Source organism: Gigantopelta aegis, chromosome 9 (genome assembly GCF_016097555.1).
Source record: "Gigantopelta aegis isolate Gae_Host chromosome 9, Gae_host_genome, whole genome shotgun sequence".
NCBI classification, from domain to species: Eukaryota; Metazoa; Mollusca; class Gastropoda; order Neomphalida; family Peltospiridae; genus Gigantopelta; species Gigantopelta aegis.
In genome coordinates this window covers 21,660,681-21,686,510 of record NC_054707.1, presented here as the reverse complement: position 1 = coordinate 21,686,510, position 25,830 = coordinate 21,660,681, and the positions used below count along the sequence as shown (strand labels likewise).

The 25,830-nt window shown below is 36.5% G+C and overlaps 1 protein-coding gene across 1 annotated transcript in view; it reads left to right on the top strand.

Moving 5' to 3' along the window:
• The window catches only part of LOC121381145 (serine/arginine repetitive matrix protein 1-like), a 42,614-nt gene that overhangs the window by 177 nt on the left and 16,607 nt on the right, over positions 1–25,830 (top strand). Inside the window, exons 2-4 of the mRNA XM_041510306.1 lie at positions 16,311–18,487; positions 22,888–23,037; positions 23,879–24,060. Of these exons, the coding sequence (XP_041366240.1) occupies positions 16,349–18,487; positions 22,888–23,037; positions 23,879–24,060 (2,471 nt within the window). The 5' untranslated portion in view covers positions 16,311–16,348. The remainder of the gene's footprint in view (positions 1–16,310; positions 18,488–22,887; positions 23,038–23,878; positions 24,061–25,830) is intronic.

Here is a 25,830-nt window from a genome sequence, read left to right as displayed (position 1 = left end):
TAAGTTTTCCTAAAATTATTTACTCATGTCACCTTAGTCTGCGCGGCACAAAAGTCTGCGCACGTTAATGACGTTACATTACGTCTTGAAACAAGTGTCCGGGTATGTTTGTAAACAAACAAACAACGTTAATTTAATTCACAAAACCGTTGTTAAAACAACACATCTTGATTGTGAATATATGTATAAAACTGGTCGATAACAGTTTTATTGAAAAGAAAAAAATCCGAATTAATGCACTAAAAGTAAAAGTATACTTTTGCCAGCCTCGATCAACGTGTTTTTCTATCACCTGTCAACACGTGTCTGTCAACGTTGTAATGATCAACCTTGCATATCAACTTACATAAATTTACATAGAAGCTTCAATACATACCTGATTGTAATTTATGAATCCATAAATGAAATGAATGTCTTATTTAATCTGTTAACGCAAACATCCAAGCATACTTTGAATTTCCCTCCGAGTGACAATGCAAATGGCTGCACACAGACTTTGATGATTGCACTTACGGCATGGCCTATTTTAGCTATAGTCTGTTTCAAAATTATCATTCATTGTCCTATGTGTCTAACGAACACTCTTTGTGCTCATTTACACAGTTAATAACAGACAATTTTTGTTGAATAATGATGAAATATTTTTACATTGGCATTTTTTCTTATATTGTCATTTTGTGTTGTCCAAACTAAGGAGCATGGGACACCATTTATATTTATCTCATTTGCACTATCTAAATGTTTCTAAAACAGACTATAACAGGAAGTGTTTGTTATTTAGAACTTATAAAAAGTCGGATCCATTGTTTGTTGCTGTTTTATGCGGGGGGGTGGGTGGGGGGGGGGGGGGGGTCCCACTAAAAAGGCGCTCATCACTTGAGTTTAAAAAACATTAAAATTAAAATAACTAGTTGTAACACGTTTATTGTTCCATTGTACTGTGGCGGTGAAACAAATATTTTTAAAGAAATATTTTAACTTTAAAATATAACACAAATGCTTAGGTGCCACCAGTGTATATCCTATCTATTTCAACACAGCTTCCGCAGAATTTTGAAAATATGTATTTTTAGTTTATAAATTTTATTTTAAAAATATATTCTTATTATTTAAATGTTTTACTGAAAACGTATTTAATATCATTACTGACCGTTCAATAAAATATTATTTTAAAGTATGTTATCTTTGGAAGCTCTGGCCCGTATCGCGCACACACACACACACACACACACACACACACACACACACACACACACACACACACACACAGTAGATATTCCAAAGTTCCACATTTTTTCTATCAAATTTAGATAACATCACACCGTTTTTACTTCTTTTTTGGTTGTTGTTGGTTTGGGTTTTTTTTGCCATCATGTGCACTGGCGTAGGAAGCGTGTGTGTATGTGTGTGTAGCTTTGTAGCAGCAGCGATTAAAAAAAATATATATATATACATGTATTTATACAGGGATTTACCTTGTTTTTCTGAAATGGGGGTCCCTTGGACTCGCCTCTTTTTTTTCTGGGTCCCCACCTGAAAACAAAGGGTCCCAAAACCACACAAACGACAGAGAGCTGCAGACAACAAATCACGTGTATACTATATGTTTCATTAAAGTAAATTTAACAAGCTGTGTTGTTTTTCCTTTCGGGAAATCAATGTCGGTATTCATTGTTTATTCTTTCAAAATCAACATTTCACTTTGATCTGTATAATTGTTTGAACCATTTCCTGCAAGCTAAATGACACTCACAATACCATGCGTTGTTTATGAATCGTGCTACTTGTTTGTTAATGCAAATCAGAACATTTAACCAATTTTGTTTTATTCGCCCGGGAATTTCCGATTGTGTTCGGCCTGTTGACGAGAAGTTCCGAATGATCGCAAACCGCGATCTCTTTCCGGAAATTACCAACTTTACCCGATTAAGCGCAGCAAAGGATAAAGACGCAGTGTTCCCAGAGATTAAAACTTTTTGTTTTCGATATGGGGAATCCCCATTTGAATACGCAGTTTATAGGTAGAAAAGAAATAGTGTGTTACACAGAATGATCGACCTTTGATAGTGGACAGGGTTACTGAAAATGTCAGATACTTTATGCGTCCCACGGGACGCAGTATCTCTATTTTTGCGGGTCCAGTTAAGTTTTAATGCGTCCTATACGCAAGTTTTGTGCGTCCGGTAAATCCCTGATTTATATACATATATGCGTTTACCCCCCCCCCCCCCCCCCCCCCCCACACACCGCTACACTTTTTGTCATCTTTCTACGCCCGTGATGTGTACGCTCTAACTTCATATAACACCATTTATTATTTATTTATTTATTTACACTGTGGTATATATTCATAAGTGTAATATTGTACACGTTTAGCACGTGCATCACACATATTGCCATACATCCACTGATGAGGATTTCTTGACCGAATCGTTCAGGTTAGGTCCGAAAGGGTCCTATTATTTTGTGTTATTGCTTTTGAAAAAATATTTGTTATTTTAACCAATAATTTAAAAAACAATTAAATAATAATAAAATAAAATAATTTAGCAATCACGTAATAAATTTTAGTGAATAATGGATTAAATTGGAGAATGCACTCGGAAGTGTAGACCCATGCAACACCATCAATTTGTCCCTACGGGGTTTGTGAATTATTTTTCACGAATCCACACACCCTCGTACATTCTCCATTAGTTTATACAGATATGAAATGCAAACAATTCGAAATTACTTCCAACTCGTATGCTTTCACGCAACTTAAAGCATCTCATTACAAAATTGCAAATAATAGAGCATAATTCCGGAACATTGTTGTGTGTAAGGAATAAGAATTTTTCATTATTAGTAAGAAAATAAAAATGTGATTCTTTTTTTTAATTATTTTATGATGTAACTCATTTCTAAAAGCATTATATATAGAGCACTTGATAATGAAATGATATTCGTCTTCAACTTCTAGGGGACAGTTGGGACAATATCTCTCATTCGCAAGGATATGTGGTTTCTTGTATCTTTCCTTTTTCAACCATAAGTGAACGTACACTCAAACGAAGCCTACTAAAAGCTTTTCTGCTGTAATAAGTAGGTCTCAGCTGAACTCGAAATTTGTTTGAATGACACATATGTGCACATTTTATTACCACATTTGTTAGAATTGATGTTTGTTAGCTGTGTCATATACTGCATGAAGTACTGCTCGCATTTAATCACGACTTCATCTAAAGTGCACGCAGTCGGTAACTCTGGAGTTATTGTCCGAACCAAATTGTTAACAACTACGAAAAATTACTCTCCTATCTTTAATTGCCGTTAGATTTCCTAAAAAGTTTGTCCAGACACAAATCGCAAAAAACCCACTACAAATATACAGATTCCACACACGAGACTGCAACGATGTCGCCGATATTGTCTTTGCTGAGATTGCATAGGGAAAAATACATGCAGTTTTCTGCCGTCTGCCATCTTGCTTCTTTATGGAATACTCTTCAAGAGGGGTGAAAGCCTCCAAAGGATGTGACACAATTAATATGAAATCGATGATCTCTAGTGGTATCATTAAAATAATAATAATAATAATAAAAAAAAAAAATAATATGACGTCATCACGTTTGCTTTTATATCACAACATGTTATGACGTTGTTAGATTAAGTCCTATCCTTTCACCCCTCTTGAAGAATATTCCATAAAAAGTCAAAATGGCAGCTGATACAAAATTACATGCTTTTTTCCCTATGCGCTCTCAGCGAAGTCGATATAGGTGACATGGTTATCATCTGGTATGTGGAATCTGTGTCATTGTAATGGTTTTTTCAAGATTTGTGTCTGGACAAACTTTGGAGGAAATCTAACGTCAATTAAAGGTAGGACAGTAATGTTTCGTAGTTGTTAACAATTTGGTTCGGATAATAGATGTGTAGGAATTCCAAGTTAGTTCGCAGCATTAATAAGTTTAGCTACCCAAGACGGGTTGTTGTTCTGAGCTGACTTTGAGCTATCAATAAACGCAGCAGTTAACAGTGGGTTGTTTGAAGTCTGGATATGTAATATATATTTAAAGGCATTAATAATTATATCAGACATCAGTGGTAGTCTTCCTAATTCTGCTAATGCTGCAGCATTACTGGTATATTTATTGACCCCAAAATCTATTTACAGACTTTTTCTACATCGATGGTAAAATACTCTGTTACAAACTTGTGGTCCCCAAATGTCACTACCATATAACAGCATCGATTTAATTAATGTATTGAATAGTTTAGTACAAATATTGAAAGGTCGATTGTTTGAGAATGGATTTTAACAAGTGATTTAAATGTTTAAGACCTTTGTTTTTTAAACTCTTTACACCAATGTTGAATTTACCATGTTTGTCTACAGTGATACCCAAATATGTGTAGTCATTAGCTGTTAATTTTGGAGGATCCTATGGTAAATGTAAGGTGATCTTTGTTCATTTTACGCTTACTGAAGACAATAATGTTAGATTTTTCAACATTGATGGGCAGATCATTACATATAGCATATTGGTTGACTGCATTCAGCGTACTTTGGAGCCCTCGTGCTGAAAGGGACAGAAGCACCAAATCATCTGCAAATAAAAGATGGTTAATTTTCAAATTATTCACATCAATAGGTTCACATCGTGCATAAACTACTTAACATGTCATCTATAAAGATATTAAAACGCAATGGGGATAAATTACAACCCTGTCGTACGCCAGTAATGCCACTTTTCACTAATATCATTAATAGTTGTTCTCTGTTGATCATATCAAAAGCTTTTTTAAAGTCTATGAAAGCTGCATATAGTTTGGTTAACAGAGAGATATTTTTGTACTATGGATTGCAGAATGAACAAATTGTTAGTAGTTCTGTGGTTTTCACGTAAACCACTTTTATTCATACTGAGTATATTGTTTTGTTCCAAATAATTTTTGAGTCTTCTTGCCAAAAATTCTGTATCACCTATGATATTGTTCTTTACCACAGCTCTATACACTGTTTTATAATTTAATCATTTATTGTTTTTCTCATTTGCAAATATACTATTTTAAGAATTAAGTAAACAATGCATAGATAAGATTGTATTGAATGAAATGTGAAACAATATTTTGGTATTGCATGTATATCTAAACGTGTTAATTTTATATTCTATTCTGTGAGAAATGAATTATGGGAATGATTATTGTTTTGTATTTATTGTTGGGTCATTCCACGCCAAAACAACCAAATTCCAGAAATTTCACTCATTTGTGCATCTATATAAATGATGGATGCATGCAAACTTTTAAGTCAAAATACTAAGTAGTTCTGAAATTATGACTGGTCAAATGCAGGGCCCGTTGACCTATTTTCTGCACTCGCGACTGTGTCTAGTGATTTCGGATGATTTTTGAATGCTAGTAACTTTTTTTGCTAGTAAATTATAAAGATATCAAGTTGCAATTTGCTGTATTAGCTAATTCATACCTGGAGAATCTATACTTGTATTAATTTTTTTACATATCTGTCATAGTTTCTGTCCTGGAGACCCCTAAAGTTTAGTTTTTTATCATTCAGAAATGATATTTTTTAAATTTTGGGGGACTATTACTCCCTGATTATTTATCACAGATACAAACTGTTATTTGATTTGAAGTATATACCTATAGATGTTTCTTAATGAGAAAGCTTATCTGAATCAATTTTTTTATTAATGTGTAGTTAGGGTCCAAAGTTGAGAAGAAAAAATAAATTGTGAAAAATATACCTGCATACCAGGGGTGGTTTGACCATGTGGGCAATTACCCAGCATCATGAACTTTTAACATGAGTAACTCATATGCTATATATGTACCAAGTTTTGACTTTGTGGCTAAACTTCTTGATAGTTAAATGAACTTACATGTATAACCCCCGTACAGGAGCTAGTGAAATTGTCAAGTGATTTCGGGGGCTTTTTGGATGCTAGTAACTTGTTTAATTATAAAGATATCAAGCTACAATTTGCTGTATTAGCTAATTCATACATGGAGAATCTATAACTGTTCTCATTTTGTACACATCTGTCATAGTTACTGACCAGGGGACCCCTAAATTTTAGCTTTTTATCATTCGGAAATGATATGTTTTATAATTTGGGGGACTATTACTCCCCGATTATTTATCACAGATACAAACTGTTATTTGATTTGAAGTATATACCTATAGATGTTTCTTTATGAGAAAGCTTATCTGAATCAAATGAAATGTTAACTAATACAAACTGTAGCTTGATATCTTTATAATTAAAAAAGTTACTAGCATCCAAAAAGCCCCCGAAATCACTTGACAATTTCACTAGCTCCTGTATTATAAATGTAAGTTCATTTAACTATCAAGGAGTTGAGCCACAAAGTCAAAACTTGGTACATATATAGCATATGCACATGAGTTACTCATGTTAAAAGCTCATGATGCTGGGTAATTGCCCACATGTCAAACCACCCCTGGTATGCAGGTATATTTTTCACACTTTATTTTTTCTTCTCAACTTTGGACCCTAACTACACAAATAAAAATATAGCAAATTGCAGCTTGATATCTTTATAATGAATTACGTTATTAGCATTCAAAAGGTGCTCGAAATCACTTGACACCGTCGCAAATGTCAAAAATGGGACAACGGGCCCTGCATTTGATCAACCATAATTTCAAAACTAATTAGAATTTGGCCCCAAAATTTTGCATGTGTCCATTATTGATATGGAAGTATAAATGGGTGAAATTTTATAAAATTTGGAGATGGTGACCCGGGAACCTCTCGTTGAGTTGGCACGGAATGACCCTGTTGTCAAAACATGAATGACATTTAGGTGGTAACTATGTTGTATTTGATCATTTGCGGACGTTCGTGCTGGTTTTATAGTCGCAAATTAAGTTTTACCGGCGATGCGGAGCGGATACGGTAAAACGGATAGGTCTATTCTAATTCAATAAATGCATTTTCTTTTCAAAAATCGTTTAAATAATAATTTTTCGGAATGAAGGCAGCCTTAACTATTGACGTTTCAAGTCATCCGCCTTATAAAATAATTATAGCGCAAGCAGATTAAAAAATACGTTTCTACATGTAATACAACCGCTGCTCCTAATATCGTTTTTGTATTTTATTGTTTTATTAACAACTATAAAACACATTATTACCCAGTTCACTTATTTCTAATACTCATCACAACTGGTGCTCGATAACGAAGATTCATAATTCGGCATAGTTGTCGTTACTTACTTCCGCATTCCTGTCAGCGTCACACACGTGACGTCACATAAACCGGTTAGCCTATAAACAGCATTTACGTCATGAAATTTAGAGCGTACGAATATGTAAATAGGTTCTTGGGTAATCCCCCAGATTTCCGAGACGTTCATGCTGGTTTTACTGTCAAAAATGGATTTGATCACAGATACCCAGATGACAGTGTTTTTTGTTTATTCCTTAAAATTACAGATATCGGGTCCACATGACTCGTAAAAATTGACTTAAAATAGAGGAAGATGAATTAACACTCGGTACGTGTCACATGATAATGACCTCACACGTGCCGGATCAACAAGGCCAAAGCATTAAAAACAATTTTAATGATTTTTAAGCTCCCTGTTATTAGAATTTGTTTTCAATTATTATATTAGATCTACAAAAGGTATACATGCTACATTTTTGTGCCTCTACTGTAGTAAATAGTGTTCATAATATATTCATAACAAATATAAATAATTTTGAGTGTATAAATTATGTTAATTAAGAATCAATACATCAAAATGAGATATTTTACAAACTATTCACTGGTATGAACGTAATGACATCAAGTGTGAGCAATGGGTGTTGGTAAAACGCGGACCGGAATAGAACGCTTGCAAACTGAATTTTTCCTTAAAAACAAAATAAACAAGTAAACAGTGTTCATCAACTGTGAATAGTTAAGACACATATATGTTTTCATTTAATGGCCTTTAACATGAAAAATGACGAATCACACATGCGCGGTACGATACCTTTTGCAAACGCATGCACCTGAATGCAGTTAAAAACGTTGCACTCTTTCCTGTTTACTGGAGGGTGCTTCACTTTTGTTTACTAGAATGGATTTGTTTTACGTCCACATTGTTGATTTTTAAAAAAAAGTTACGTTATCTGATTGCAATCTATTTTGTTTCACGTATCGTAGCTGACAAATATAGATAGGTATGTAGGTAACTAGTTTAACGTGTTCACATACCACTAGGAGACTGTAGAATAGTATTTCCGTAAATATCGTATTCGTGTTTTTGTGGTTAGGTGAACGCAGTTTGGGACGTCGATTGTACATATAAAAGAGTAAATGTAAAACACCTCCGAAGAGAATTTACGATTTCCATGTATTAAAAAGATCACCACAAATCGCGTACCAAACACATCGTTAAAAACCGTATTGCATTCGATCCACAAATGATTTAATTTGCATAAATTAAACAAATGCATTGCACTGACCATCTTAAAATAATTAGTTTGAGAGAATAATACATTGAGTGGCCGTTAGATACCATTTATCTCACAACGAGTATTATTCTATTTCTTACATATCCTTAAAAACCAGGTTTTAAGCAATTTTTAACATCTTTTTCGACTAAAAGTTATTTACAGCCATTGCACTTGTAGCTAACTTACGCGTCACAGACCCATGATTGTCAGGTTAACTATACGTCACAATGTAATCGATTTCCATCGTGTACGTTTTCATTGGATGTATGGCAATGATGATCTGGTCATCACCTAGGGGCAGCCAGTCGTATATCTTGAAACTGTTAACACACGTACATGTGTTAACCATGTGTTATGAAAAGTAACGCATTGTGTTCTTACCAATCTGATTAAAATTAGCTCTACTGGTCTACCAGTAGATCTAACAGCATTGCAAGGATGTCCAGGTGATATTTCATCTATAAATAACAATTTAAATATCGACCAATTACACTCCGCCTTTTATAGCGTTATTCGGGAGCATACAAATTCTAAAAATATCGGGCGAGACTATTTATGCAATAGGCGAACTTGTTGGTCTATTTCAACATTAAAAAACAAGGGGAAAAGTGCAGTAATAAACTCTGGAAACTACTATAAACAGATTTTATGGCTATACCATTACGTTTTGTTTTTTATTTCGTCTTGAAACGAATTTTATATAAAATTTTATATTGAAATTTGTTTCCGGCACACTTTGTAATTCACCCGAATCATTTCGTATACCCTCGGCATAATCCCGAATGTTTTCACATTCTTTTCAAATCACTGGCATGATTTTGCAAGTAAGGTTTTGATTGGTCGAATGAAAGGTCAACTGGACATGAGCTCCAACGGGGTGCTGTTAGATCCACAGGTAATAGTAAGTAACCAGTGGAGCTAATTTTAATTAGATTGTGTTCTTGCCAAACGGGTGTGTAAGCAAGTTTGTTTTCTAACGTCACCGACAGCATTCGAATTGAATTAAAGGGTGCGTAACTCTGTCAGCATTATTCTTGTGTAGTTCACACCTTCACCACGAGCACAGACTTAAGGTGTTTTTTAAATTATATTAACGACAGACGAATTCAAAAAGAATTTAAATTTACAGTATGTCATATTCAACACAGACATATTTTTTTATATTATCGAGCGGTGTTATGTGCTGTGCTAACTGAGAAAAATGAGCATTTCAGTAGCGTTCGTTCATGACGAGGAGGAAAATACATGGAAATAAGGAAAAAGAAGTTATCGGCCTTGAGAAAAACTAAAAATATCAATACGGCAACCGTCAGAGAATTTTAAACTTATGTTGAACAAATACATTTAAGTTTATTACATAAATACTTTTTTTTAATGAAAATATAATCATTTACGACTACAGTATAGTGTAACGTTTTGTAGTTAAATATGTTCTTTATGTTTTGAGAACATTTTACAACTCTTGAAGTGTCCTACCTTTACTCTTTATTATATGACGTAACTATAACACATTCGGCGTTATTGGTTGGGGTACCTGTGAATTTGATTAGCCAATCAAATGCCGCGTTATATACAGAGTGAATTAGAATGTGTATTTATCTGTTCTTTTTTTATTTACATGTACACATTTATTTAGCAGTTTATGATTTGCACAGCATTTGTTTTGTTTTCTTAAAAAGAAAAGTTGCTTGCATTCATATAATTATGTTTTATTTATTATTAATAAACACATTTTACCAAACACATTTTTCTTTAATGTGTATGCATGTACATTTATTGAATAAAGACTATTTGGCGATCGCGAGATGCTAATGTTTAATACAGATTCGAGGTAGGTTTTTTTAAACGGCATGTGGTCACTGGGTGCATGAACGAATGAGTGAATGTTTAACAACAAACCGGTAAATCCATCAATGACTCATTACTTCAGGCCAGGGGTCACCATTATGAATATCCTAATATTGCTATGTAAAACAAAATGTTTTAGCCTCACCCGAACACCTCGACCTCCCCACAAGCATATGCCCCTGCAAGGTGCGACGGCGAACCCAAGAACTATTTTAGGGACAAGACCAAAGGCAAAAGGGCATGTGGACCAACTGCCTGAAAGAGTACATCAGTGGAACAAGAATGCACTTAAATGTTTTAGGGAAAGACAACTCCCCTCCCCCTCCCGGTCCATTCTCTTGGATTTGCCCTTTTTGTCACAGTCATCTGGGCGTTTCCATAAACTATCGTACAGAACAATTGGTGACGTTATTCTTTGTGTACTAAAAATAGGACATGAACTATGGAATTGCAGGTGATCTAGCGAGAATGAATAACAATTGTTAAATATCTGGCCCGTAACCGATGAGGTGAGGTGGGGGGGGGGGGGGGGGGGGATCGTCCGCGGAAAAGACAGTTCCGCTCTAAGGAGAAAAATAAATGCGTCAGTCGGTTGAGTGCTCGCTTGAAGTGCTTGCGTCGCAGGATCGAACCACCTCTGTGGATCCATTCAGCTGATTGAGTTTTTTCTCGTTACAACTAGTGCACCGCAACTGGTCCAAGGCCGTGGTATGTGTTTTCCTGTCTCGGAAAGTGCATATGAAAGATCCCTTGTTGCATTAGAAAAAATGTAGCGGGTTTCCTCTGATGACTACGAGTCGGAATTACCAAATGTTTGACACCATTGATTAATTAATCGATGTGCTCCAGTGGTGTCGTTAAACAACAAAAAACAAAACTTTATCGAGCCGTTATCAGTCCATTATGTATGGACCAGCTTGGTATCCAATATAAGAAGCAAAGAAAGCATCACCCTATTTGTATGACAAATACTGTGTATAGTGTATGAAAACATCTAGTCCATATATAACCACGATGCAGTGATATATGTAAAAGTGAGCCACTATCAATGGGGGGGGGGGGGGGGGGGGGGCGTAGCCCAGTGGTACAGCGTTCGCTCGATGCGCGGTCGGTGTGGGATCGATCCCCGTCGGTGAACCCATTGGGCTATTTCTCGTTCCAGCTAGTGCACCACGACTGGTATATCAAAGGCCGTGGTATGTATGTACTACCCTGTTTGTGGGATGATGCATATAAAAGATCCCTTGCTGCTAATCGGAAAGAGTAGCCCATGAAGTGGCGACAGCGGATATTCTCTCTCAATATCTGTGTGGTCCTTAACCATATGTCTGACGCCATATAAACGTAAATAAAATGTGTTGAGTGCGTCGTTAAATAAAACATGTCTTTCTTTTCCCACTATCAATGACACACTGGATGCCATCTGATAATCCTGGTTATGTAGTATGAGTTTTATGTGAGACGGAACATATAAAAGATCACTTGCTATTAATCCAATAGAGCAGTTCATGGAGTAGCAGCAGCGGGTTTCCTTTCTATTATGTATGTAGTCGTTAACATTAAGTCCGGCGCCATATAACTGTGGAAGATAAAATGTGTTCAGTGAACAGTTAAATAAACATAAACAAGAACAAAGAAATGAGACCCGTCATATTATATCAATAAGCAGTGTCGGGTTCCCATACATTCTAGGAGAAATTAACAAAATAGTTAGGACATGTTTAACTATCCACAGTAATTTAGGGAACATATAACATTGAAAAAAGCTAACCCAGATATATTTTAATACCAATCAGGTTTGTATGTTATGCTTTTAAGTGTTGCTCTTGCTTTGGTTGACTGTGATAACGGAAATGCTTCATCGCGTTTGTTTTTAATTGCATATGTAGTCAGATGACATTTTCCATTAACATATTGACCCACAATGAATGTAAACGCCCATATTTTGGAAAACACTGCGACATCTAGAAAACCAAACCATTCAGTACTTTTAATTATAATATATGTATAAACTGGTTGTGAAATCAGAGTACAATTATTGTTTCAGGTTTGGGATAACAAGCTGACTCACAAAATAACAATATGGACTATGTATTACAAGGACACAAATATATAAACGTATTTGCCGAAAACTACTTGCTTTTTTGTTTTAAGGGAAGGGGAGGCAGTTGATATGATAAGGAGAATTTTGAAAATTTAGTTGGTAAGACCAGTGTTCTAAATTTAAACCAAAAAAGAATTACATTAACTTTTAAAAATTAAATATTTTTGAATGCACCAGTAAAGGGGTTGAAAAAAAGAAGAAGTCATATAACAATTTAAATATCGACCAATTACACTTCGCCTTTTATAGCGTTATTCGGGAGCATACAAATTCTAAAAATATCGGGCGAGACTATTTATGCAATAGGCGAACTTGTTGATCTATTTCAACATTAAAAAACAGGGGGAAAAGTGCAGTAATAAACTCTGGATTGTATACTAGTATAAACAGATTTTATGGCTATACCATCACTGGGTTTTTTTTCGTCTTCAAACGAATTTTATATAAAATTTTATATTGAAATAATTTCCGGTATACTTCGTAATTCAACCGAATCATTTCGTATACTCTCGGCATAATCCCGAATGTTATCAAATTATTTTCAAAACACTGGCATGATTTTGCAAGTAAGGTTTTGATTGGTCGAATGAAAGGTCAACTGGACATGTGCTCCAACGGGGTGCTGTTAGATCCACAGGTAATAGTAATTAACGAGTGGAGCTAATTTTAATTAGATTGGAAACAACCTACCTGAGAATTGAGCAAACAACCGTCATGCGCAGAACTCATTTCCTACTAACCTGATAACTCACTGTCATGCGCAGAATTCAATTCCTAGTGACCTGATAATGCTAGCAACAGATGTTTTATCAGGCAGTGACGTAATAGATGTCTGGGTTATCGGGTCACAGGAAGCATGGTTTCATTATAAAGTATGTTACCGATCTCTGGTCTCAATACACAGTTCACTTCCGGGTGAGAGTTCATTTTAGGAAACGGTGAAGAATTGAAACAATATGTATGTTTAATGGTTAGTCTTCTGGCTGTATTTTGCCTATGTTATTTTGTAATATTGTGCATTGAAATTTTGGGACATGGGTTTATAGCGCAAGACACAGCCGGTGTGAATCGGTTAATGAACCACCTGTTCGGACCGGAAGTACAGCGGTCATATAACAAAAAATCTGAGACGGAAATGTTCTCAATTTTGGAGTGAAAATAAATGCTTATATAATGTATGCTCACAATTGTATATGTTGTTAGTGCCAACGAGAACCCGTTCTGTTGGCAACCTTCATTTGAAGTTGGGCAATTTAATTAACATGGATTTTCAATGGCAGATAACATCTGTGTTGTGAGACCTCTGTTAGGAAGTAGAACGTAACATGTTAACTCGCGTACAGGACATATTCAACTCGTAAGTTGGAAGCACGAAAAGGTCTGTCTATATATATTAAATAATTTACAAAATTTGAATTACCTGTGTATTAGTACTCAGTGCATATTCTTTTGTTTGTTTATATTTCATTGGTAATTATGATGTTATTAAGTTTTAGTCATCTGTCGACCTGGACGTTTATTGTGTCGCCAGGAGCGGTAAGAGGTGGGGTGAGTACTCAAGAAGTGAACTTAAAATAAGACCACTTTATTTGTGACGGTCTAAATTGTTAAATATCTTTTCTTCGGCTTACAAATCTGCAAGTCACTGTGTTTAGGTTGTTATTTTCAAAGAAATGAACGACTGTAGTAACTTTTGGTACTACATCGATCACATCTCAGTTCCATTGCATCAATACTGTATAATTTATTTTAACGACGCACTCAACACATTTTATTTACGTTTATATGGCGTCAGACATATGGTTAAGGACCACACATATATCGAGGGAGGAAACCCGCTGTCTCCACTTCATGGGCTACTCTTTTATATGCACCATCCCATTGACGGGATATCACATACCATAGACAGGATAGCACATACCATAGCCTTTGATGCACCAGTAGTGGTGCACTGACTGGAGCGAGAACTTAAAATAGATAAGACATGAATAGCCGATGATTAATAAATCAATGTGCTCTAGTCGTGTCGTTGATTATTCTTAGGTTATTTATTTATTATGCGGTCGGTCTAGGATCGATCCCCGTCGGTGGGCTTATTGGGTTATTTCTCATTACAGCCAGTGCATCACAACTGGTATATCAAAGGCCACGGTCTGGGATGGTGCATATAAAATATCCCTTTCTACTAATTGAAAAATTTAGCGGGTTTCCTCTCTAAGACTATATGTCAAAATTACCAAATGTTTGACATCCAATAGCCGATGATTAATAAATCAGTGTGCTCTGGTGGTGTCGCTAAACAAAAGCAAATACAAACTATTTTATAGTAGCATAACTACTGAAGTAATTAATTAGATTTGATCCCAACTACCTCGCGTTCCCATATTTCTTTCCATCATCACCTCTGAATATTATCAAGTCCTTTGTGAAGCTAACTGGTAACTCGTTCATTAACCTTTATTTCTCTACGTTTGTTTATCAATTCAGATACCGGTGCGAAGGGGCAGATTATTATATAAATAATAATACATGAGTGGCCGTTAGATAGTAATAGATACCATTTATCTCAACGAGTTGTTTTAAAATGTATCTAACAAGCGAAAGCGAGTTTGATACGTTTTTTAAACGAGTTGCGAGATAAATGGTATCTAACAGACACGAATGTATTTTATTTCTTACATGTCCTCAAAAACCAGGTTTTAAGCACATTTTAACATCTTTATCGACTAAAAGATATTTACAGCCCTTTGCACTTACGCGTCACAGTCACATGATTACCAGGTTAACTATACGTCACAGTGTAATCGATTTCCACCGTGCTGTGGTTATTTTATTTTTATTTTTAAAAACATTTTATAGGACGTATAGCATTCGTGACCTGGTCATCATCTAGGAGCAGCCAGTCGTATATCTTGAAATTGTTAACACACGTACGTGTGTAAACAACTGTGTTATCAAAAATAACGCATGGTGTTCTCACCAACGGGTGTGTAAGAAAACAAGATTATATATCCCCGAGTTGAAAACAAATTAATATATAAGAGACATCATCTTGACACGCTATGATTCGTAATCAGGGAACATTTTATTTTCCAAATCTTGATTAGCAATATTTGTAGTCAATTCAAAATTCATTAGCAACTCATGTTTAATGTTTTAAAACTGTTTTAAAATTGTGTAGCGATGTCTGAAACTTATTTTAATTTAATTATTCAATCTGATTAAAATTAGCTCTACTGGTCTACCAGTAGATCTAACAGCATTGCGTGGACTCCCATGTTCAGCTGACATTTCATCTATAAATAACAATTTAAATATCGACCAATTACACTTCGCCTTTTATAGCGTTATTCGATGGCATACAAATTCTAAAAATATTGCAATAGGCGAACTTGTTGGTCTATTTCAACATTAAAAAACAGGGGGAAAAGTGCAGTAATAAACTCTGAATTGTATACTAGTATAAACATATTTTATAGCTATACCATCACGTATTTTTGTTTCGTCATGATACGAATTTTATATAAAATTTTATATTGAAATTAGTTTACGGCTTACTTCGCAATTCACCCGAATCATTTCGTATACCCTCGTCATAAAAAGAAAAGATAGAAGTGTTTTATTTAACGACGCACTCAACACATTTTACCCTCGTCATAATCCCGAATGTTTTCAAATTCTTTTCAAATCACTGGCATGATTTTGCAAGTAAGGTTTTGATTGGTCGAATGAAAGGTCAACTGGACATGAGCTCCAACGTAGTGCTGTTAGATCCACAGGTAATAGTAATTAACCAGTGGAGCTAATTTTAATTAGATTGTTAATTATTAATCAGGCAATTTAAAATGTGTGTTTTTCTTGTTTTGACATGTTAACAGCAACTCAACATTTAACAATAACTCAACAATAACTCGCAATGGGGTGTGGTACCTCGCAAGAAAAGTCTGATCCACAACTCGAACCAGAGACAACGAGTGTGACCACTTCTATCGATCCATCGGAAGCGGACCGCGATGAGGACAGTTTCGCAGTTCCTACCTCCCAGAATGTATCTAGTGGATCAGAGTCCGAATCTATGCCTAGATCTCGCACTTCCGTTAAAGGACGTAAACTTGTAAAACAACAAGGACTTGTGAAATCTGGCACTTCCGTCAAAGACCATAAAAATGTGAAATCTCTCACTCCCGGTGAAGAACAGGGACGTGTGAAATCTCGCACTCACAGTCGAGAACATGGATTCGTAAAATCTCCCACGCCCAGTGAAGAATATGTACATGTGAAATCTCACTCTCCCAGGAAAGAACAGGAACATGTGAAATCTAGCTCTCCCAGTGAAAAACACGGACATATGAAATCGCGTACTCCCGTTGAAGAACAGGGACATGTGCAATCTCCCGCGCCCAGTGAAGAGTATGTATATGTGAAATCTCCCACTCCCAGGAAAGAACACGGACATGTGAAATCTAGCTATCCCGATGAAGAACGGGGACATGTGCAATCTCCAGCACCCAGTGAAGAGCATGGACATGTGAAATCTCCCACTCCCAGGAAAGCGCATACACATGTGAAATCTCCCACTGCCAGTCAAGAATATGGACTTGTGCAATCTCCCACTCTCAGTCAAGAACATGGACTTGTGCAATCACCCACGCCCAGTGAAAAGCGTGTGCATGTCAAATCGCGTTCTCCCAGGAAAGAACACGGACATGTGAAATCTCCCACTCCCAATCAAAAACATGGACTTGTTCAATCTCCCACTCCCAGTCAAAAACATGGACTTGTTCAGTCTCCCGTTTCCAGTAAAGAACGTGGCCTTGTTCAATCTCCCACTCCCAGTCAAAAACATGGACTTGTTCAGTCTCCCGTTTCCAGTAAAGAACGTGGACTTGTTCAATCTCCCACTCCCAGTCAAAAACATGGACTTGTTCAATCTCCCACTTCCAGCCAAGAACATGGACTTGTGCAATCTCCCACTCCTAGCGACGAACATGGAATTGTGGTGAAATCTCCCACTGCTGTTCGCAAAACCAGTAAAGAACAGGGACTTGTGAAATATCGCACTGCCAGTAAAGAAAAGGGACTTGTGAAATCTCGCACTTCCAGCAAAGAACTGGGACTTGTGAAATCTCGCACTTCCAGCAAAGAACAGGTACAAGCGAAATCTCGCCCTTCCAACAAACAACAGGGACATGTGCGATCTCCCACCCCTAGTCAAAAGCATGGACTTGTTCAATCTCCCACTTCCAGTCAAGAACATGGACTTGTGCAATCTCCCACTCCCAGCGACGAACATGGACTTGTGCTGAAATCTCCCAGAGCTAGTCAAGAAAATGGACTTGTGCAATCTCGCAAAGCCAGTAAAGAACAGGGACTTGTGAAATCTCGCACTTCCAGTAAAGAACAGGGCCTTGTGAAATCTCGCACTTCCAGCAAAGAACAGGCAAACGTAAAATCTCACCCTCCCAGCAAACAACAGGGACACGTGAAATCTCCCACTGCCAGCAAAGAGCAGGGACACGTGAAATCTCGCACTTCCAGCAAACAACACAAGGCTGTACCACAACTTGAACAGGAATCGGAAAGACAGGATGCAGCCGATGCTGTGGACGTGCCATCTGATGAAGACCTTTACGCACTCGCTCCCTCCAGATCTCAATCTGGTGAAAATTCTGACGTCAAGCAAGGATATTGCACTTCCAGTGACTCCGAAGATGACCTTCCTCAAAGTAAACAAGTACGTGTACGACGCGACCATAGCGTAAAGATCACTATAACCACCTCTGAAGGTGTTTCTGGAGCAGAAACACGGTCTTACCGGAAAGATAATAAAAGATCGCAGTTTTACAAGCTTTCGGTCGATTTACGCGATGAATCGAAGCGCAGTCGATCTTCACCTTGGAAGGACCCAACACAACAGACAATGCAGAAAACACAGAAAAAACAAAAAACACAGAAAGAGGAACTTTACACGGATCCGGAATTCCCACAGAAAGTTGCAATGGACAATGTCAAACTCCCGGATGAGAACTATGTAGTAGGATGGAAGAGACCCGGGGTAAGTGTTTTAAATAAATATTAATATACCCCCACACCTCAAAATTACAAAAAAACAAAACTTTCTTATTTAAAAAACTCTCCCCACCCCAACCCACCCCACCTCAACCCACCCAAAAAACCCCACCCCACAACAAAACAAAACAACCCCACAAACACTATATACATGTATGTTGCAAACAACATTTAGAAACTAATTTGAGTATTCATATTTGATGAACAGTGTATAGTTTTGATTTCATTGAATACTGTAGAGACCGGCCTCGGTGGCGTCGTGGCAGGCCATCGGTCTACAGGCTGGTAGGTACTGGGTTCGGATCCCATTCGAGGCATGGGATTTTTAATCCAGATACCGACTCCAAACCCTGAGTGAGTGCTCCGCAAGGCTCAATGGGTAGGTGTAAACCACTTGCACCGACCAGTGATCCATAACTGGTTCAACAAAGGCCATGGTTTGTGCTATCCTGCCTGTGGGAAGCGCAAATAAAAGATCCCTTGCTGCCAATCGGAAGAGTAGCCCATGTAGCGGCGACAGCGGGTTTCCTCTCAAAACCTGTGTGGTCCTGAACCATATGTCTGACGCCATATAACCGTAAATAAAATGTGTTGAGTGCGTCGTTAAATAAAACACTTCTTTCTTTGAATACTGTAGAGACCGGCCTCGGTGGCGTCGTGGCAGGCCATCGGTCTACAGGCTGGTAGGTACTGGGTTCGGATCCCAGTCGAGGCATGGGATTTTTAATTCAGATACCGACTCCAAACCCTGAGTGAGTGCTCCGCAAGGCTCAATGGATAGGTGTAAACCACTTGCACCGACCAGTGATCCATAACTGGTTCAACAAAGGCCATGGTTTGTGCTATCCTGCCTGTGGGAAGCGCAAATAAAAGATCCCTTACTGCCTGTCGTAAAAAGAGTAGCCTATGTGGCCACAGCGGGTTTCCTCTCAAAATCTGTGTGGTCCTTAACCATATGTCTGACGCCATATAACCGTAAATAAAATGTGTTGAGTGCGTCGTTAAATAAAACATTTCTTTCTTTTGAATACTGTAGAATACTTTATTTTCGCGGGATCAAATTTTCGCGATTTAATGAAAATGGATCAATTCGCGAACATTTATTTTCGCGAATCTCCCAACCCCCATCAATAAAAAAAACGAAGTACAGATGTCAATAATTTTGTTTTAAAAACGGAACTTAGTTTTGCCGATTGTTACGCTAATCTGTAGAACTAATCCTACATGTACACACGAGTGTTATACACATAAAACAATAGTTTTCCTGCTTTAACCAATCAAGACTTTATTGTTTACCGCGTACAGTTTTTAATGCTCATAATTGTTATAAAAACAAAAACCGAAAACAAACGAAACGAAATTTGAAGGCACAAGCTACTAGTACTCAGTAACTTAAGTTTGATTGAAACAATATTTATTGCCGTTCAAAACGGTTTGTGATTGGCTAACAGGCGAAAATAAAGTAGTATACAGTATTCCAGGGGCGGGACGTAGCTCAGCGGTACAACAGTCGCTTGATGCGCGGTCGGTCTAGGGTCGATCCCCGTCGGTGGGACCATTGGGCTATTTCTTGTTCCAGCCAGTGCTCCACAACTGGTGTACCAAAGGCCGTGGTACATACTATCCTATATGTGGGATGGTGCATATAAAAGATCCCTTGCTGTTAGTCGAAAAGAGTACCATATAACCGAAAATAAAATGTGTTGAGTGCGTCGTTAAATTAAAAAACCAAACACATTTCCTTCATTTCATTGACTATTCCAGACTTGCACCGAGAAAATCTGTGAAATGTTGAGCAAAATTAATGAACGGCATTGTTCTCTGATGATTATTATTATTAATAAAAAAAAAAAAAACCCAAAAAAACCCCCCAACAAACATAATTATAAACGGCATTGTTCTCTAATGATTATTATCTAGTAAGAAAGAAAATACGTGTTGTTTAATGACACCACTAGAGCACATTGATATCTTAATCATCGGCTATTGTATGTTTTACCTTTGGTAATTTTAACTTATAGTCTTAGAGAGGAAACCCGCTACATCTTTCCATTAGTAGCAATGGATCTTTTATATGCACCATCCCACAGACAGGATAGCACATACCACGACCTTTGACCTTTACCGCTGGGCTACGTGCCGCCAAAAACAAACTAATGAAAGAAAACAACAACAACAACAGCAACAAATAGCCCCCAGAAAATACCCACACACCTAACAAATAAGACAACAGTAAAACATCAGCTACAACAAAAACCACACACCTAAACAAATTTGCAAGCTGTGTTTTGATTGGTCACCTACTAGAATGGGATAACAGAATGATATCAGATCTACTGGCGAACGTGTCTGGAAGCAGTCCATATTTTTAGGATTTTGTTCTACCCGAGAGTCAGATAGACCACCATGGTTATTCCATGTAGGATGATGTGCTGCATATTCCAGTGGAGGTAAACTGTGAAAAATGTGTGCTTGATGGAGTTGGGGGGGGGGGGGGGGGGGGTGTCATTAAAGGTCAATGGGTAACAAAATTGAAGAAAAAAGTATTTTAAAAATTTTCTTCATAAATATTATTTTCTAAGCCATATGTGCCTATATCCTTTCAAAGTATAGGCACGTGCTTAAAGGCATACTGTCGCGGATTTATGGACCTTATTTCTCTAAAAATGGATAATAAAGAAAAATTACATTAATTGTTGGAAACCAAATCTAGCTATTGCATCACCTTAACTGAACCATGATGGAGTGAAATCCATGTCAACCCTCTCAGCAATTTTAGTTTTTGAATTATGGACCATTGCCATAATACAATTATTTTTACAAAATATCATTAAAAAATGGAGTATGGTGGTTATGAAGATGGCTGCAAAAAGTACATTTAGGGACAAATCAAATTATTTTTGTTCAAGTAATACTTTGTTAGACCATTAAATAGATCAGTGGTCTGTGACAATATGCCTTTAATATGTTAAACTATATCTATATATATATCAAATGGTGTGCTATTTTAATTTAACAGAAAATAACTTTCTCACCACTTAAATACAAAATATAAAGTAGACACTTTTAAAATCTATCAAAATGTGTGTAAGATTCTCCACAATGTAAACTTGCTTTTGTTTTTACTTAAATCCTTTAAATTTGTATATGTGGTACACATGTGGTACACAGGTATGATAGGATATAGCAATCTGCTAACCTAAAAACATTAAGTTTAAGTTGAGATCTTGTATACCATGCATAATCGAAATTTGAAAGCAGTAGTTTGGCCATTTCAGTGTGCTGTATGTGTTTAAAATAACCCCATTTAAAAGGTATGATTGTTAAGATAATATTTGTGAAGAAAATTAAAATGTACTGTTTTCTTGAAATGTATACCCCTTGACCTTTAATGACCTCTGGTGACCCCACACCTTTCAAAGCAAACCTCCACTTGAATATGATGCAGCATGTCATCCTATAAGGATTATTCATGGGGGTTGCTTTGACTCTGATAGACCGATATTATATTTGAAACCCTCCTTTTTAATTGAAAAATCAATGAACTGAGAAAAGTGACGTTAAAGTTGAGATTTTGTGTTGAATATTATGCAGATCGAAATTTTAAAGCAACAGTTTGGCTTATTCAGTGTGTTATATGTGTTTATAAGTAAACCCACATAAAACGTAGGTCTATGAAGATAATATTTTTTTTCAAGAAAATTTAAATTTAATGTTTTCTTTGAATTTGTACCCATTGACTTTTAATTACCTCTGATGAATCCCACACACTTTTTAAAGCTGACTTCCACTGGAATATGATGCAGCACATCATCCTACATGGAATAACCATGGTGGTCTCTCTCTCTCTCTCTCTCTCTCTCTCTCTCTCTCTCTCTCTCTCTCTCTCTCTCTCTCTCTCTCTCTCTCTTTCTCTCTCTCTCTCTCTCTCTCCCTCTCTCTCTCTCTCTCGTAAAAAAAACCCAGGATCCTATTGACGTTAAAGTTCAGATTCTGTATTGAATACTATACAAAAAAAAAGAGCAATACTTTGGCTAATTCAGTGTGGTAATTGTGTTCACAAGTAATCCCACATAAGAAGAAAGGCTATAAAGATAATATTTATGGGCAAAATGAAAATTTAATTTTTGCTTCAAATGTGTACCTCCTTGACATTTAATTACCTCTGGTACCCACCCCCAACGCACACACATTTCAAAGTTGACCTCTGCTGGGATATGATGCAGAACATCCTATATGGAATAACCATGGTGGCCGCTTTTACTCGGGCAGAACGAAATCATTTTCTAAGAAACTTTTTTTTAAATTCTGCCTCTAGACTATAACCTGCTATTTTATTTTTATTTCTTTCTTCTTTCTTTCGTTTTTTTTGTTTCATTCTTTCAGGAGATTTACAACAATCCTGTGCTGTTTTCAGAGAAGCCGGACTACAATATAAAGCCATATAACACTGGTCGGAAACAAGACAGAACCAGTAGGTTTTTGTCCATGGTTGCTAATTTGACAGCAGGATTTAATTGGCTTGTTACTCAAGATGTAAGTATGTGCAGCTGTGTCTCATAATATATATCAAAATATATACATCAGTGTATGTTTTATATATTAAATAAATAAAAACATCCCCAAAACATGCTATTTCATGTGGGTTTTTTTTTTCGAATGACATTACCCCCCCCCCCCCCCCCCCCCACTATGGAATGGTCTATTTGTTATATACATAATTCGTAAATTAAAAAAAAAAAACTAATAAAAAATAGAAACAATAATCACACTATTAAAAAAAGAAACAATTAAAAAACAAAACACTTTGCATCAGAATTAGCCTTTATTAAATGGCAGTTGCATTTGTATGTATACTATGTATGTTTGTAAGTAGGTAGGTAGGTAAGTATGCATGTTTGTATGAATTAATGTATTGATGTATGAATATCTATATATTGTATGTATGTCGGGTTTAACTAGTACGTACAAAACTATGGGCATAAGGCGTAAACTCCTTTTTGGTTTCACAAATTATCTATCTTGACTCGAACCTTAGGCACCGAATATTCCGCAATTCCCAGACCGCCACCGTAACCGAGACAATCTTAAGAATTCGAAAATTATATGTAGTTGTTTCTGCATTCTACAAGTAAATTTCATCATTAAAAAAATAATAATAATAAAAAATTAAATTAAATTAAATTAAATTAAATCGCTATAAACCGAAGGACTTCCGTCCCCAACTACACCCCCAGACCACCACCACAACAGACACACACACACACGCGCGCGCGCGCGCGCGCACGCACACGCACACGCACACGCACACACCTGCACATGCGCCTGGCTTATTAAAACTTGGAGCGTAGTCAAATTAAACGTTTTTTCTTTGCAGCACTTCCCGGAAGATGCTTGGGAACCGAAAACGGGAGTTTTTAAATGCAGGCTTTTCGATTTTGGTCAGTGGGAGACAATTTGCACTGACGACTATCTTCCTGTGTTTGGTAATAAACCCGTCTGGGGAGCCGTACCCCACGAGGAGCTGTGGGTGGCACTGATTGCGAAATGTTTTGCAAGGTAGGTTGCTGGTTACACGCCAGTAACTTAAAGTCGCAGACCCCCCGCCCCCCCCCCCCCCCCGTTTTAACCCGTAAAATGGACACTGAGTTTGGTTAATCTACAAACATATAACATAAAGCTTTTTTTTTTTTTTTTTTTTTTTTTTTTTTTTAACTTTATATAATGCATGTCAGTATAGTTTGGAACACGGTAGGTGCCTTTTAAATTTGTTTTAGCCCCATACATTTAGCCCCATACATTCGCCCTAATATATATTTATATGCATAATAATACAATACTTGACTATATATATATATATATATATATATATATATATCAATGAAATATATAGATCTAAATACGCGATGCATAGCACATAGCTTTAGTAGCTTGTTCTATTAACTGATTCTTTGCTGTACAAAATCTACCATTATATGTAAATTTAACACGAAGGTATGTATAGCTATCAACAATGTCAACGGATTCATCACACAATACAAATCTGGGTATCCTTTTACTTTTTCGTTTACAAAATATCATTATTTTACTCTTTGATGTATTTACACAAAGCTTCCATTCATTACAATACAGACTAAAGACATCCAGTGCTCGCTGGAGAGAATCTGCGTTTTCGGCTATAATTACAATGCCATCAGCATAAAACAATAAAAATAACTTTATGTACACACCCAGACTGTGCAGAATATTCTTCTCACATTCTTCTAAGCTACTAACATCATTTTCTATAAAGTATTGCTCCAAATCATTGAGATAAATAGCAAATAATATAGGCGACACATTTTCGCCTTGGCGTACACCGATATTACACATAATTCTAAAGCACTTACCACGTATACCACCGTTTAATACCTTTTCCCATAAACCTTCTCTCCGTACAGATTACCAATGCATCTGATCGTACTTGAAAAATAAAAAATGTAATTTAAACAACTGTACCTATACAAAAGGGATATGAAGTGCAATTACGATCAAGTACCTAAAACTAATTGCATACGAAGCTAAATAATGATGACACGATGTTCTGTCATTGAGTGTAAGTTACGATATAAAGGCGTTCGATTCGTTCGTTGTTTTTTTTTTTTTTGTGGGGTTTTTTTTTTTGGGGGGAGGGGAGGGGGTGGGGGGGGGGTTGGAGGATCGCTTTTTCAGGTATATTTGCACAGAAATTTTATTAAATACATTTTTATTAAAATTTCTTTTAAAAAGTCTATGGTCAAGTAAATTTTCTGGAAATGTTCCATTGGAAGAAATATACCATGGCGTTACGTGTTTTCGATAGGATAAACGAAAGATATTGTCAAAAATTAGGAAAGATGTATATAATATACCATTTCATTGTGTTTTTTTCGAATACGATTTTTATGTCAACTCGTGATGTGTGAAAACCATATTTTCGCAATTGAAAATATGGTTTTCACACATCACTCGTATTCGAAAAACACCATGAAATAACCTCTATTTATTAATTTATAAGAAATCAAGTCAAAACTTAAATTTTGTTTTTATATATAAGCCTTTAAATGTTACACTAGTAGTGTCGTTAAACAAACCACACCGCAAATTTAGCACATACCACGGCCTTTGATATACTAATCGTGGTGCACTGGCTGGAGATCGCAAAGATGCAAGAGTTAAGTGAATTAGGCCCCTGACAACCATCTAGGCTTAGCAAGATTTTATGACTTTTAGCTATATGTCTTTAGGGCGTGATGTAGCCCAGTGGTAAAGCGCTCGCCTGATGTGCGGTATATCGAAGGCCGTGGCATG